Source organism: Cucumis melo, chromosome 10 (assembly GCF_025177605.1).
Source record: "Cucumis melo cultivar AY chromosome 10, USDA_Cmelo_AY_1.0, whole genome shotgun sequence".
NCBI classification, from domain to species: Eukaryota; Viridiplantae; Streptophyta; class Magnoliopsida; order Cucurbitales; family Cucurbitaceae; genus Cucumis; species Cucumis melo.
In genome coordinates, this window is record NC_066866.1 from 22,317,338 (window position 1) to 22,334,823 (window position 17,486).

Genomic DNA, 17,486 nt, shown 5'->3' on the forward strand with positions numbered 1-17,486 from the left:
TCATTCTTATTGACGTACCTCTCCAACCTCTCCAACTCCAAGAGTCAAGACTGCTAAAGTCTTCTAGGAATTGGAGATTGTTGAGTTACTTTTGCTAAAGAAAACAACAAGTTATATGAGAAACAAGTTAAAATAATTAATCTATATATTCGCATTATCATTAAAGTACTGAGACTCACCTAAATTGTTGCCCATCGAGGATGACCTTCCACATTGCTGAATTCTTTGCCGAACTCAAGAAATAGAGCATCTCTCTCCTTGAAACCACTTGGGAATGATGACATAAAACCTGTGGACATAAAAAAAACATTAATTAAACAAATACGATTACCTAATATAGATTGAATATATAAACTATTCAAATATGTGGATACGTGATTCGTCACTATCATTCGTCGTCGTTTGATTCGCTTTGATGTGACAGTTGTTCATCACTATTGTCTATGAAGTCATCAGTGACATGATGCAAAACTGGTCTTTCAACCACTGTAGGATCAACATTAGGCCTGCACAAAGTGTTATCCTCAATCTCTTCATCCATTCGATGGCTAACAACAATTTCCAATACATTCAGTTGCTCATTCTCAACATCGTCCACTTCGAACACGTCCCATAACGCTTATTCTGAACCAGTTGAATAACTTTTTTTTAAGTCCTCTTGGTAAAATAGTTGATGTGCCTACATCGCAAAAATGATTGGTTTCGTGATGAACCAAAAATGGGACGTGTTGATTGATGTTTACCCTAATTCCACATGTGTCCTTTAGCTTTTATTGTTGTTGGTGTCAAAGCACCGACACTTAAGTAGCCAAACACATCTTCCCATCGAATATTGAACGTCCAACACTTCATCCAAAACATCATAGAAATTGTTGTCTCCACTTCCATTAGCACTACTTTCATCGATTACCATGACTCCACTATTTTGTGTAATGCGTTGAAAATCACGTTCTGTCATGTAAAATCTTACCCCACCGATAATGCATCCATTGTAACACTGAACATCAAGCGATGGTTCCATTGCAAGTAAGAAGAAATCATAAGATAGATTTTCTCTCTCAAGCATTTCTATAACCTGAAATCCATGAGACAATGATTATATACACAACACTAAAATATGTTAGTGTGTAGATGCCAGTTGATGTCTTTTATACAAATTAGTACCGCTTTAAGCTTACCAACGTATCAACCTTAAATGCTTCATGACGGCGATGATTTTGAGTTTGTGTAACAACAATGTATAAGAAATACTTAACAACTACTTAACAAATACTTAAACAGTTGAAGGTTAGAAATGCTTACTTGCGATACTTCGATATTTCATCTACACTGTTGATGATGTACCAATGAAAGAAGTGTTTCTCTTCCTATGATAGAGTTCGGACACTTGATGCACCTAATGATCGTATTTTTTGCTCAAAATTTTTGAATTTCATCACCTCGTCATCTGGAATACTATCATCATTTTGCTTATCTTTAGTGAATCGAGTCTCAATCCCACTTAGGTAACGCGAACAAAAATTTCCTGATTCATTCATTAGATATGCTTCTGCAATAGACCCCTTAGAACGTGCTTTGTTTCGAACAAACTGTTTCAAAGTGCATAGACTTCTTTCAATGAGATATATCCAACTGTAAGAAACTGGACTAGCAACCTTTGTTTCATATGGTAAGTGAACGACGAGGTGTACCATAACGCTGAAAAAGGCTGGTGGAAATATTCTTTCCAACTTGTAAATTATGATTATGATATCTGCTTATAATCTATCCAAATCACTTACTCTTATCATTCTTGTGCACAAGCCACTGAAAAAAACTACATAGTTCAATAATAGCGGTGTACACATTTTTCGGTAAGATGCTTGAATACCAATAGGTAGAAGTTGATGCAGCAAAATATGACAATCATGCATTTTGAGACCTAATATTTTTCCGTCTCTTTCATTCACACATCATGAAATATTATAAACGAATCCATCGAGAAACTTAACTGATTTCAGGAATTCAAAACTCAACTTGTTCGTTGCTAGTCAACATGTAACTCGAATGTGGCTTGACCGATCTATTACCGACTTCTATCAGGTGTAAATTCTTTCTTATCTTCAAATCTTATAAGTCCAACCAAGCATTCATGGTATCCTTGGTTTATCGTTCGATATTCAACAACGTATTGACCAAGTTGTCACAAAAATTTTTCTCAATATGCATTACATCAAGTTTGTGATGTAACAGTAGTCTCGACCTGTAAGGAAGTTTGAAAAAATACTTCTATTCACCCAATTAAGAGCTCTCTCTCTTTTCTTATCTTTTAATGAAGGATGTTTACTCAAAACTTGAAACTCTAACTAATCTAGTTGTCCCAATATTGCATGCCCATTCGTCGCCACTAGAGGAGCCCTACACTTTATCTTTCCATCGTGTAGCCTACTTCTATGCAACACGTGATTTTTTAGAAGATAGCACCAAAGTCCCATGAAAGATACTTTTTCACGTATCCCGAACAACGATCTATCTACCATGTATATGGGACATGCCTGATACCCCTTCGTACTCCACCCGGAAAGATCACCATATGTCGAAAACAACAAGGCTGCAAGCAATTGAAAGAACTAATCGGTAAGAGAATCATACAAGCACACCAAAATTCTATAACTCTTTTAGTTTGTCAATCAATGGTTGGAGGTAAACTTCAATTTTCCTACCAGGAGATCTAGGACCGGGTATGAGCAATGACATGAAGAAATTTGACTCTTTCATATATTTCTAAGATGGCGAATTGTAAGGAATTAACACCATAGGCCACATACTATATGAGGTACTCATATGACCAAACGGATTAAATCCATCTAAAGCTAACCCCAAACGAACGTTCCATGAATCTAAAGCAAAATCAAGAAATTCACGATCAAAATGTTTTCATCCCTCCACATCAGTTGGATGTCTCAACACATCCTCTATTTTAACATGTTTATCCTTATGAAATCTCATGTTAGCGGACCCTTCTTGCGATACAAACAAGTTGTAATCTCAGTACCAATAGAAAGTGACACAATACCTTATACGAAATTTTTTTCCTATGTTAGAACTGACCTTGTATCGAGACTCACTATAAGTAAGACAATGTTGCAAATCGCCAAACTTCTTCTAGTACAATACACAGTCATACTTGCATGCGTGAATAGTCTTGTATCCCAAGCCCAAGTCACACATTTTTCGTTTGGCTTCGTAAAATGAACTAGAGATAGTAGTACTACACGTTGGAAACGCTGCTCTTAACAGTTCTAACAACATGTCAAAGGACTTATTACTCCAACTATTGAGAACCTTGTCATGCATCAACTTAACCAAAAAATTCAAGTTGAAAAATTCTGAACAACCAGAGTATAACTCATTACGTGCTTCATTTAATAAGTCCTTAAATATGTTTGTTGTCTTTTGTTCTATATCTACCATAATATTAAACGACATCTCATTCTCCAAACATTCCTCTGTTTCCTCTTCATGTTTAATCAAAGTTTGTAAATTATTCAGCATACCAAACATTTCATCTTCTTCATGAAAACGGCTACTACTAGTTCTTACATCAAAAGGGTTACTACTAGTTCCTTCATCAAAACTTTCTATACCTTTATGCAAGTTAACTAGGTCTCCATGATGCACCCATTCTGTGTAGGAGGGGGATATTCCTATAGTTAGTAGATGTCACTTCACACCCTTTAACGAGATCTAATTGGAATTCATGTATCTCTTGCATGGACACCTTATTCATCCGTAATCATCAACCCACCCCTCCTCAAGATTTCAAATCAACCCCCTCCCCCCTCAAATTTTTAACACACAACCCCTTCAATTTAATCTTTCAATACCAACCCTCTCTAATTTTCTATTCTCAAATCCATAAAACACATAAAATTCAAATTCAATCTTAAAACTTATTCCAAAACTAATTCAAAAACTAAATCATAAAATAAATTCAAACCCTATATCATAAAAATAATTTCAAACAAAACCTAAACCTAAACTAAACTAATCTTATCCTAAAACCTAAGCTAAACTAGTCTTATCCTAAAACCTAAACTAAACCTAAACTAAAACAAAACAAAAACTAAATTATTTACATGAGTTAGGAACGATGATGGCATCGGTGAGCGGCAGGTGGACGAACTTCTTCTTCTCGGCCTCTCTCTCATTCTCAAATCTTTATCTCTTCTTTATCTCTTTCGTTTCTTGTTCATTTATGTGATTTACAGAACACAAAGAGTTCATTTTATAAGGGAATTCTCGACGCACCATAAAAACGTCGGGAGAAGACGCCCATTTCTGATGCCATTAGTATTGCGTCAGTATTGCTTAACAATACTCCCAACACATTATTAATGGCATCGAAATAGATTATACAATGTTTCGACGTTGTGCATGGCGCATCGAGAGAAAGAAAACATATTATTTAATTGTTTCCTATCCCCCGACGCTGGATCTAAAAACGTCGACAATTGGAGCCCTAGTCCCAACATCTGCTGATTGGCGTCGGGGAAAGTGTGACAAATAAATAATATATTTGATGTTCCCCGACGCCTTATTTACAAGCGTAAAAAATACGGAAGCTTATCCCCACATCTCTCAAAATGTATAGGAGAAAATTGAATATATATTTAATTGTCACACGCTCCCCGATGTTAATGTTACCAGTGTCAGAATATGCCTACCTTAGCCCAACTCGTTTTCACAACGTCAGAATATCCAAACTTCACCGATGTAGGGGATATGGCGTTAGGGAAACACTTATCTCCCGACGTTGGTTTCCCCGACATGAGTTTGTACGTTTGGAGAACTCTGATTTCTTGTTGGGTAAGTTACGACATTAGTTTTAATTAAGTCATTATCATTAATATTAGTATTTTCATGTTTTAAATAACCATAAAATGACTCATTCACGTTTCCAACGAAAATATTATTTCTTTAGTTATTTGCATGAAACTTTTTGTTGAAATAAGTATTCATAATAATAGTTAGTTTTTAGTCTTGTTACATGAGGATGATTTTATAATATATTGTACTACTTACTTGAAGATGTTGATCAGTTTATTTAATATATTTATCCCTTCTCAACATAGTTTTGTATTTTTGCCTAAAGTTGTATTTTTGTTGTTTCTTCCAGATCGATGAGGATGTTCTTCAACAAGTAGTTATGATGGGATTTAGCAAAAATAAGTTGATTGAATCTCTTCATAACAAAACCCAAAATGAGGTATTTTTCTTTTAAATAAAACAAATCCAATATATTATGATTATTGTGACTAATCATTTATGTTAAAATAGACAAACAAATTATCAATCTCAACCACAAGAGCTGTTTGAAAATTTTATTGAATGATTAAGTTTGATCTTGTCTGACTTCTAAAGGTGAATATTTAATGAAAGTGCTCAACAATGACATGTTCCTCTTCTACAACAGTGTTTGGATTAGGAATATTCTTGTAATTAGCTTATTTGATTTGATGTTGATGAATTTGTGATATCTTGAATTGTGTATGGTTTTAGCACTAGTAGTATTTAATTATCTAAATTATAAGCATGTGTTAATTTAAAGAAAGCTAGCACGCATAACTTTTTATTTTTGTAAAAATTTGAACACATACAACATTTTAAATGACATAAATCATTGATTAATAAAAAAAAATTGAAACTATCATTATGTTGGAGTTTTTGTCTAAAATATTTTATGGAATATCTTTGACTAAATATCTTTGATTAATGAATTAAAAGATGAGATATTTAATACATAAAAGATTTCCCACTATTCTAGGAATCTTGTTGAGAAAAGAAGATTTATACATATATTATATATGTGTATAAATAGGACGTTACGTAGTTGTTACGCGTGCGACGAAAAAACAAAAAAACACAAGTTGAAGAAGATCTTTACGTCAGGGTCGTCCGTAGAAGCTACTGGGTTCTAAAGGTACGATGATCTTATGTCTATGAGGTCGTCATGTTTATCGTAGTAACAATAATTGATGAGTAACAGACGAAATAAGTGATTGGTATGATCACGAGGATCTTTAGAGGGATCTAAAGACGTTGCCAAAGATATTCACTCATGTGTTCAGGAGGAGCCTGAAGCTACACATCGTGAAGATAAGTAATTCAGGGGGAGCCTGGATTCTGATGTCAAGACGCGTGTTATTAAGTTATATTATTGAACAGAGTACCATATTGTTGTATCGATATATATTAACTCAAGTGAATATTAATAAAGATTACTCATCAGAGCTGTACGCAGCTCCCTAAACGTAGGCAATATTAGCCGAACTGGGTTAACAAAGTTTCATGTATTATTCTCTTCTGCTGTCTCTCTAGCTATTACAACTGTTATTAGCTTTAGTATTAATTGAAGACTTAATTGATTATCTCACTGTTTTTTCAATTGGTATCGGAGTAGGTTATTAGATCATGGAGATAATCAGAGAGGGACCATCAGCTTCACGTTCTCCTGTACTGGATGGTAAAAATTACTCTTATTGGAAGCCTCGCATGAAATTTTTCATTAAAACCTTGGATGGAAAAGCATGTAGAGCATTTGTTGGTGGTTATGAACCTCCAATGGTCACTGTTAATGGAGTATCAGTACCAAAACCAGAAATTGACTGAACAGATGCTGAAGAACAAGCTTCAGTTGGAAATGCAAGAGCCATAAATGCTATTTTCAATGGTGTCGATTTAAACGTGTTCAAACTTATTAATTTTTGTACTATTGCTAAAGAAGCTTGGAAAATATTGGAAGTTGCATATGAAGGAACTTCTAAAGTGAAGATATCCAGACTGTAGTTGATAACTTCAAAATTCGAAGCCTTGAAAATGACTGAAGATGAGTCAATTTCTGAATACAATGAGAGGGTCCTAGAGATAGCTAATGATTCGCTACTACTTGGTGAAAAGATATCTGGGTCTAAAATTGTTCGTAAAGTGTTACGCTCCTTACTCATGAAGTTTGACATGAAGGTCATTGCCATAGAAGAAGCCCAAGACACGACGACGTTAAAACTTGACGAGCTATTTGGGTCGCTACTTACGTTTGAAATGGCTATGTCTGATAAAGAAAGTAAGAAAGGTAAGGGGATAGCCTTTAAATCAGCTTATGATCAGGAGACCACTGTAAATCAGTCTGGTAATGAAACTAATCAAGATGAGTCAATAGCTCTCTTGACGAAACAATTCTCTAAGATGGCCAGGAAGTTCAAAAGTTTGAATACTGCTGGAAAAATTGAAAAACTAGAAGACATGATGTTGAGAACTCTATAAGAAATGGTAATGACTTCTCTTACAAAAGAAATAACGACATTGGTAAGAAAAATGAGGATGTAGGGAGGTCGTTTAGATGTAGAGATGTGAAGGGTTTGGTCATTATCAGGCCGAATGTCCCACTTATCTCAGAAGACAAAAGAAAAATTATTGTGCTACCCTGTCTGATGAGGACTCAGATGATCATGGTATGAATGCTTTCACCGCGTGTATTACAGAAATCAATTCTGAAGTTGATAGTGAGTGTTCCGATATTGATGAGGATGAAGAGCTAACACTTGAAGAACTCAAAATGCTAAGGAAGGAAGACTCAAAAGCCAGAGCTATTCAAAAAGAAAGAATTCAAGATTTGATGGACGAAAATGAACGATTGATTCATCTCTGAAAGTAAAGTTGAAAGAGGTTCAGAATGTGTATGATCAGAAAATTAAGTCTGTGAAAATGTTGAATTCTGAAACTAACAACTTAGACTCAATCCTGAGTTCAGGGCAGAACAGTTCAAGTAAATATGGCCTCGAATTTGATACTTCAACTAGGGGTGTCAAGATTACGCCAGAAGTAAAATTTGTTCCAACTTCAGTAAAATAAACAACAGACCCAAGTTGTAAAAAGTTAAGTATCGATACAGGTGCTAAATTCTCCAGATGGGTCTGTTATTATTGTGGCAGAAGAGGTCATACACGGTCATTTTGCTACAAATTACTGAGAGATAGGAGACATCATTAGAAATCAAAACTTATAAACCAGCAAAATCAGTGTAGGCTCACCAAAAGGAACAATAATGTGAGGGGAACTCACATGATCTGGAGAGTGAAGGCTTCTGAGAAGTGCAATTTTGCATTTACAACAGTTCAAACCCATGTTGATGCTTGGTACTTTGACAGTGGATGCCCAAGACATATGACTGGCAATCGTTCTTTCTTTACTGAGTTAGAAGAATGTGCCTCAGGTCTTGTCACTTTTGGAGATGGAGCCAAAGAAAAAATTATTGCAAAAGGAAACATTGACAAAAGTAATCTACCTTGTCTAAATGAAGTTAGATATGTGGATGAACTAAAGGCAAACTTGATCAGTATAAATCAACTATGTGACCAAGGATACAGTGTAAACTTTAACAACACTAGTTGTGTAGTTACAGACAAGAATAATCAAGTGTTCATGAGTGGCAGACGGGAAGCAGATAACTGTTATCATTGAAGTTCAAATGATTCAAACAATTGTCACTTAATTAAAATTGATCAAACCTGGTTGTGGCATAGGAAATTGGGGCACATCAGCTTGAGAAGTTTAGATAAAGTTATAAAAAACGAGGCGGTTGTAGGGATTCCTTCGTTAGACATAAATGGCAAATTTTTTTTGTGGTGACTGTTAAGTTGGAAAGCAAACCAAAACTTTCCACAGAAGGCTAAAGAAATGTTATACAATAAGAGTACTTGAACTCCTATATCTTGACCTTATGGGTCCTATGCAAACTGAAAGTTTGGGGGAGGAAGAAGTATGGTTAGTTGTTGTGGATGACTACTCCAGATTCACATGGGTTCGGTTTTTAAAAGGAAAATCTGATACTGTTAAACTATGTATCAGTCTATGTTTGAACTTGCAACGTGAAAAGGGGCAAAAGATAATCAGGATCCGTAGTGATCATGGGAAGGAATTTGATATGAAGATCTAAATAACTTCTGTAAGACTGAAGGAATTCATCATGAATTTGCTGCTGCCATAACTCCTCAGCAAAATGGAGTAGTTGAACGGAAGAACAAAACATTACAAGAAATGGCTCGAGTTATGATACATGCCAAAAATTTGCCTTTGAATTTTTGGGCAGAAGTTGTAAACACAGCATGTCATATTCACAACAGAGTTACTACACGATCTGGTACGACAATTACATTGTATGAATTATGGAAGGGAAGGAAACTAAATGTTAAGTATTTTCATATTTTTGGAAGTACTTGTTACATTTTAGCCGATAGAGAGTATCATCGGAAGTGGGATGTGAAGTCTGATCAAGGGATCTTTCTTGGTTATTCTTAGAATGGTTGAGCGTACAGAGTCTTTAATATTACATTCGGAACAGTCATGGAAACAATCAATGTTGTGGTTAATGATTTTGAGTCTAATGTCAATCACTTTAATATTGAGGATGATGAGACCCATGTTACACCTGATGTTCCTTCTACTCCTCTTGATGAAATGCCTAAAGGTGATTCGCAGCCAGACTATGCTAAGACCAATTCAAACATAACTGATAAGGTTATAAACAATGAAACTGTGCTTGTCCCCTCTGCACATATGAAAAAGAATTACCCTTCAAGCTCCATAATAGGCGATCCGTCAGCTGGAATTACTACCAGAAGAAAAGAAAAGGTAGATTACACGAAAATGATTGCTGATTTATGCTATGTATCAGCAATAGAACCCAATCTATTGAGAATGCTCTCAAGGATGAATACTGAATAAGTGTCATGCAAGAAGAGTTATTAAAGTTCAAGCGTAACAACGTTTGGACTTTGGTTTCTAAACCTGATGGGGCAAACATCATAGGAACTAAGTGGATCTTTAAAAATAAAACTGATGAATCTGGGAGTGTAATAAGGAACAAGGCCCGTTTGGTTGCTCAAGGTTATGCATAGGTAGAAGGTGTTGATTTTGATGAAATGTTTGCACCTGTGGCTAAACTTGAAGTTATTCGCCTCTTGCTCAGTATATCATGTTTCCAAAAATTTAAATTGTTTCAAATGGACGTTAAAAGTGTCTTCCTGAATGGATACTTAAATGAGGAAGTCTATGTAGCACAGCCTAAAGGGTTTGTTGATTATGAATTTCCTTAGTATGTCTACAAGCTGAATAAAGCTCTATATGGGTTAAAGCAAGCTCCTCGAGCTTGGTATGAACGACTAACAAAGTATCTTGGTGAAAGAGGATATTCCAGGGGTGAGACTAACAAGACACTATTCATAAATAGAACCAGCACTGATCTCATTGTAGCTCAAATTTATGTTGATGACATCATCTTTGGTGGATTTTCTAAAACACTTGTTAATAATTTCATTAACATAATGAAATCAGAATTTGAAATGAGCCTAGTAGGCGAACTGTCCTGCTTTCTGGGATTGCAGATCAAATAGAGAAGTGGGGGAATGTTTATATCACAAAGAGAAGTATGCCAAGAACTTAGTCAAGAAGTTTGGTCTGGATCAGTCACGACACAAAAGGATTGCAGCTGTGACTCATGCTAAAATTACCAAGGATACGGTAAGTACTGCAGTCGATCATAAATTGTACAGAAGCATGGTTGGAAGCCTTTTATATTTGACAGCAAGCAAACTTGATATTGCCTATGCTGTGGGAATATGTGCTCGGTATCAGTCAGATCCACGCACCTCTCATTTAAATGCAGTTAAATGAATAATAAAATATGTTCATGGAACAACTGATTTCGGGATTCTGTACTCCTACGGTACATCCTCTGAACTGGTGGGATATTGTGATGCAGATTGGGCAAGTTCTGCTGATGATCGGAAAAGCACTTCTGATGGTTGTTTCTTTCTTGGGAATAATCTTGTTTCATAGTTTAGTAAGAAACAAAATTGTGTATCTCTATCAACAGCAGAAGCAGAGTATATAGCTGCAGGGAGTGGGTGTACTCAAATGATATGGATGAAAAATATGTTGAATGAATATGAGATTATCCAAGATGTTATGACCTTATATTGTGATAATATGAGTGCCATAGATATATCAAAAAATCCAGTTTAGCATAGTCGCACTAAGCACATTAATATAAGGTATCACTTTATTAGAGATCTCATTGAAAATAAGGTTATTGCATTACAACACATTCGCTCGAACTCACAATTGGCTGACATTTTCACTAAACCCCTTGATGCAACCACGTTTGAGCATTTACATGCCTGTTTAGGAGTTTGTAAAAGATAGCTTCTTAATTAGCTAAAATAACGGAGCACTTTTGTATGTTCCGTAATGATGGGCTTGTCTGCGCCGACATAGGGATTAACGTCTATCTCTTCGGCTTCTGTGATAATCCTTCTTGGTTCGACTGAATCGGTACACGAAGAAATAGTTTCTGGGAATGCTATGAAAGATGCCGAAACTGCACCAGTTGTATCTGAGGCTCATCTCTCTAACATGGACTCTGATGACCTAGATGATATTCCTCTGGTTCGATTAGTGAAGAAGATTACTGCATCTGAGGGTGTGTTCGTCCCTACCCTTGGTCTTCGTCAAATGTCTTATGTAGAACCAGAACCATCGCTTTATTCTTCTCCAATTCAGTCTCCTCTTTCGGACATAGTTGCTCCGACTGATTTACAGGCTGCTCCACCTACTGCATCGAGCATACTTGAAGGAGGAACTGAAGCTCGAAGTGAAGAAACCCCTCTTGATAATGTCGACGGTGTTGAGCCTGTTGCCCCTGATGATCATAATGACGAAGTTCCTGTTGTTGATACTATCGATCCAAGTGCACAACAAGAGACTCTATCAGTTCCTACAGAACCAAAGTCGTCTAGGAAGAAAGGTCAACAACTTCGACGAAACATTACTACCAAAGTTGGTCAAAAGAAAATTCCTCTCAATATTCCATCAATCCCAATTGATGGTATATCATTTCCTCTTGAAGAAAACATACAGCGTTGGAAGTTTGTTGTACAACGGAGGATAGCAGACGAGGTAAATATTTCGGATAAACATCATTCATGTGTGAGCATTATGAATCTGATTGGGAAGGTTGGATTGTCTAAAACTATTTCGGACGTGGGCCCGTTTTATCCTCAACTTATTAGAGAATTTATAGTTAATTTGACAACTGATTTCAATGACCCAAGTAGCCCAAATTATCAGACGGTTCATGTTAGGGGCTTTAAATTTACAATTTCTCCTACTGTGATAAATGGTTTTCTGAGAAATGTTGTTTCCATTAACTTTTCTCCATCATCCCCGTCAACTGATGTTTTGGCCTCTGAATTGTCTAGAAGGACATTATCCTCGTGGCTTGTGAATGGTATATCTGCTGCTGCACTAAGTGTAAGTATGTCATACTGCATAAGATTGATATTGCCAATTGGTTTCCTTCATCCCATGCCTCCAGTGTTTCTGCTGTGTTAGGCACTTTCTTGTATCGCATCTGTAATGATGACAGGGTAGACGTTGGTGCATTTATCTATAATCAGCTATTAAGGCATGTTGGATCATTTGGAGTCAAGCTTTCGATTGCTCTGCCAAGGTTCTTTTCTGGTTTACTGCTACACTTAAATGTTGCTGTATTGACCACCTCCGATACACCTGGCCCTTATCCTAAGACATTATCATTGAGCTACAGACTATTTCAGGGCAGTCATGTGCCTGACATAGATCATGATGTGCATCTGTCTCGAGGGCCTTGAGTGTTTGATACGACGGACTGGGATGAAGCTACTGATGGGTTCTTTGTTGATAAGGAATTTTCTTCCAGAATTCTTAATTCCCTTATAGCCGAGTCTCGTTCACTAGCTACTGCCATTAGTCTGATGTCTGAACGGTGTTTGGAAATCGATTCTCTTATTCGTCATTTGAAGACTTTTGCTTCTTCCCCACGTCGAGGGGACCCTAGTACTGATTGATGTATTTTTTTCTAGTTCAAAGGGGGAGTTGGTGGTGATTGGTGATTGGTGGTGATGGTGCAGGATGATATTTTTGCTGGTTTTGTTGTTTTTATTGTTTGTTTTTGTTCGGTTGAAGATTGTTTTGAAGATTGTTTACTCTGTTTGCTGTCTGTCTTCTAGTAACAGAAGTTGTTTTGTTGTTTTTCTTTGATGACTGAAGAAATTAAAAACATTTTTTTTCGTATTTTGAGAAATGGTTTCATCAGTGTTGAAGTCTGTGGTCTATGACACATTGTTATCACTCAAATGTGCGACACAGTTGAACCAGAAAAGAAATTCTTTTTAGACAAAAAGGGAAGTGTTGGAGTATTTGTCTAAAAGATTTTATGGAATATCTTTGACAAAATATCTTCGATTAATGAATTAAAAGATGAGATATTTAAGAGATAAAAGGTTTCCCACTATTCTAGGAATCTTGTTGAGATAAGAAGATTTATACATATATTATATATGTGTATAAATAGGACGTTACGAAGTTGTTACGCGTGCGACGAAAAAAAAACACAAGTTGAAGAAGATCTTTACGTCAAGGTCGTCCGTAGAAGCTACTGGGTTCTAAAGGTACGATGATTTTATGTCTATGAGGTCGTCATGTTGATTGTAGTAACAATAATTGATGAGTAACAGACGAAACAAGTGATTGGTATGATCACGAGAATCTTTAGAGGGATCTAAAGGTATTGCCAAAGATATTCACTCATATGTTCAGGGGGAGCCTGGAGCTAGACATCGTGAAGATAAGTAATTCAGGGGGAGCCTGGAGTCTGATGTCAAGACGCATGTTATTAAGTTATATTATTGAATAGAGTACCATATGTTGTATCGATATATATTAACTCAAGTGAATATTAATAAAGATTACTCATCAAGACTGTACGCAGCTCCCCAGACATAGGTAATATTAGCTGAACTGGGTTAACAAAGTTTCATGTGTTATTTTCTTCTGTTGTCTCTCTAACTATTACAACTGTTATTAACTTTAGTATTAACTGAAGACTTAATTGATTATCTCACTGTTTTTTCACATTATATCATTGTTTGTTTAATTTGTGCAAAATTTAGTGGACAAGTGAGTAGGCACTAACTATCATTATAAAAGTCAATAATTTGATCACCACCATGTAATTTTTTGTTTAAGCTAAATATAATTTCATTAGATTGGCATCATTCTCTTAATGGGAATGTAACTGTTCTACAATAATTTACAAGTAGTTCTCATCTTTGTGACAATTTAATTTGTAAAATATTTAGTTGGGTATAGTTTTGTAATATTTGAAGTAAATGATTAGTTCCACATTGTCTTAGGGAACTGTAACGTATTATTTGCTATTGGGCAATCGATTCCCTATTTCCAATGGCTATCTTGGTGCTGAGATTCAGGAATCAACTGTAAAGGTATTAGTTTTGAGTTAATTATTATTGATTTCATTAACATATTAACTAACATAGCTTTTATTAACTAAAGATAAAGCTTGTCAAGTAGCCTTCTTCTTACATTAATTTGTCTTTCAAATTACCTTCAACCTCGTAAAGTTTCTTTCCAACATCATACAAGTCGTGTCATAATATAGGCCACTGTTTGGCAATCATTGTTGAAGAGAACTTGTCCCGAACAAGCAACATTAGGAGTAGTTTTGATGGATATTAGATTGAAATAGCTAATTCAATAGGCTATCTTTAAAAGAAAAAGTAGGAACACAACATTGCTCTACCTCTTGAGCTTGGCTAGAGCTCACAAAGGCTATGTTAATGTGGAGGGAATTTAGGCTCCGCCATAAGAAGCGTAACTGAAGTACCAAGTTGCACAAAAGCTAAGAAGTCATTCAAGCTAATAAATTAAAAAAAGAAAAAGCTACCATAGAACACTTAACTATCTGATCACAAGTATAGGAAGAGTGATACGAGTCCAATTCATGCCACAAAGTTTACATAATTGAAATATGTGAAGTCTAGCTACTTTTCCTTTGTCAACATTCTTGCAACCCCTTCCAAACAGCATGAGCATTGTTAAAATAAAAAACAGTACTAGTTGAAATTTATTTCCTCTTGAAGATAGAATTTAAAATCCAAAGCTAAGTGATAATACAACCCTTAATAGCTTCTAATTGTACTGAATTCTTGTTCATCTTATCCAAAAACAATTTTGAGGGATAGTTTTTTCAAAAGTTCTTCCCACACTATCTATTTCCTCATTTTCTTTGAGAAATTAAATATTTTTAAGATATTTTCTATATGATTTTCTAGTTTTCAAAGTTGACAAAAATTTTGGACTTTGATATTTTAATTTGATTTATATTTAGGCCTTAACATTTAAAAGGTGTTACGCTTGTTTGATCATTTGATTTGAATATATATATTTGTGACAAAGGTTGAAATTATTTAATACATGGATAGTATTATTTAGTCGTTGGTCTAACCGTAAAGATTTAATAACACATACATTGATTTTGAAACAAAAATAGATGTCTCGTAACTCCTGCTCTTTCAACCAAAAATACCATTGATGTCTAACATTAGCTTCTAAGAAAAATTGGTTTATAGTTGATATATATGATGTGGTTGATATGGATTAATATGCATGTCGAATAGATTTGCATATATGAGTTCTTTTCTTTCCTTTTTTATTTCTTTTATACATGAAAATTAAATTGAAATCAATTATTATCTTAAAAAAACCAATTAACTTAACCTGGGAGGCCAAAAAGCGTTTAGCTTTACAAAAATATAGAAACAAAATCGAAATATGAAAGATTATTTTATCAAAATTTACTTATGATTTTGACGTGTGAGCCTCAAAGCGCAATGTTATTGTTTAGGAACCCAAGCATATGAATGATCCAATTGTTGGCCCATTACCTTCTCTTGAACATATAATGCAAAATCAAGCTGTGGCTGTTACACCTCAAATTCCCAATAATGGAAAATGGGCTCTTGGATTACAGGTTTGTGTTTCCACAACAGTTACAAAGTTAATAACCCATATTAATTTAAATCGCAGTATGTTTCTAGACAAATTAAAATAAAAACCACTTAATTATATAAACACAAAATTGATCATATATTATATTCCTTTGAATTTGATAGGCTAAAGCACATCCACGTGATATAATGATGAAAGTGCTTAAAGTGTTGCAAGAATTGAATGTGTATTGGAAGAAGATTGGAGATTACAATATGAAATGTATGCTAACATCTGATACTTCAACACATCACCAACAGTACATGCCTAATCATTCAATCAGGTTGGAGGTTAATCATCTCACTATATTGCAAAATGTGGTCAAGTTTGAAGTTCAGGTGCACTTCCATCCTCATTTAATTTTTATATTATATTAAAATTCATTACATCATCATATCATGACACGTACAATATCATACGAACACTTTCCTTGATGCATTGTTTTTTTGTTTTCTTTACGATATTTTTTTGGTTGTCAAATTGAATTTATTCACGGCATTTTTTCATTTGGTACAAATCAATTAGGAACGAACGTAGTAGCACAATCGTAGTTGTTGTTCTTGTGTAGTTTGTAGAGATGCACCGATAGAAGTGATCTCTTCTCACAACCAGATCTTATCCATCTTTTTAGTTTAGTCTTTTTGTTGTATGTGTAGCTAGCTAGCTATTTGGCCCACGTTATGATAAATAATAATTAAATATTGTCAACATAAATAACCCATAATAACCATCTTATTATATACAGATAGACTTGAAGAAGGTAGCGAAGCCTAGAAGGAAAGATTAACTTCTAATGTAAAATATTGAAACAATTATGATGATAATTAACCTTTGCATTTTTTCTTCTTTGTTAAAACACAGCTATATAAAGTACAAGAAGAAAGGTATCTGCTTGATCTGCAAAGGATTCAAGGCCCTCAGTTTTTGTTCTTCAACCTTTGTGCCACATTCATTTCCCAACTTCGAGTGGTTTAAAGCATGAAATTATTTCATTGCAAAGTAAAATGCAACGTAAGGCTTTGTAATGGCTATAAAAGTCAACTTACTTGCGGCAGCTTCGACAATGTTATAGAATATTAACGTCGTGAAGTGTTTAGTTTTTTGTCCCCTTCCAGTTCAATCATGGATGTAGACTGAAATTTAAAGTTATAGAAAAATATATGTATAAATACCTTCCATGGAGATAAATTTATGTTGTGCCTTCGACTTTAACTTGTAACTAGCTGGTTTGTTACTATGGTTGCATCCAATGGGCACGAAATTAAATATCTCACCTAAATTGTATGTGCCTTAATGGTGAATTTATTGATTAGAGAAGATGTACTGACTTACAAAAACATAATAAATTTGTCATATTACGATTGGGGATAAGTTAGTCAAGAGGTTTTATGATCTAGTAATATTCATCTCTTTGAGTCATTGCATATTTAGTATAGGTCGAGGAAAAACTCCTCAAGTCTATGCTCTATATGTATATATATAACTAAAATGATATTAATATCAGTAGCTAGGCAAAATGGTAACATTATCTTCAAATCCTCTTTACACCCAACTTCAACTCC

The 17,486-nt window shown here is 34.9% G+C and overlaps 1 protein-coding gene across 9 annotated transcripts in view; it reads left to right on the forward strand.

Moving 5' to 3' along the window:
• The window catches only part of LOC103493434 (SNF1-related protein kinase catalytic subunit alpha KIN10-like), a 36,026-nt gene extending 18,910 nt beyond the window's left edge, over nt 1-17,116 (forward strand). For 5 of the 9 annotated variants that reach the window (XM_008454150.3, XM_008454153.3, XM_008454154.3 and 2 more), the window contains 5 exons: nt 5,159-5,248; nt 14,271-14,360; nt 15,782-15,907; nt 16,050-16,262; nt 16,786-17,116. In XM_008454150.3, coding sequence (XP_008452372.2) covers nt 5,159-5,248; nt 14,271-14,360; nt 15,782-15,907; nt 16,050-16,262; nt 16,786-16,899 — 633 coding nt within the window. In that variant the 3' untranslated portion in view covers nt 16,900-17,116. Of the gene's footprint in view, nt 1-5,158; nt 5,249-5,806; nt 6,329-14,270; nt 14,361-15,781; nt 15,908-16,049; nt 16,263-16,785 lie in introns of those variants that run through there. The other 4 variants (XM_008454152.3, XM_051090804.1, XM_008454157.3 and 1 more) reach the window with 3 other exon arrangements.
• The last annotated feature ends 370 nt before the right edge of the window (nt 17,117-17,486 follow it).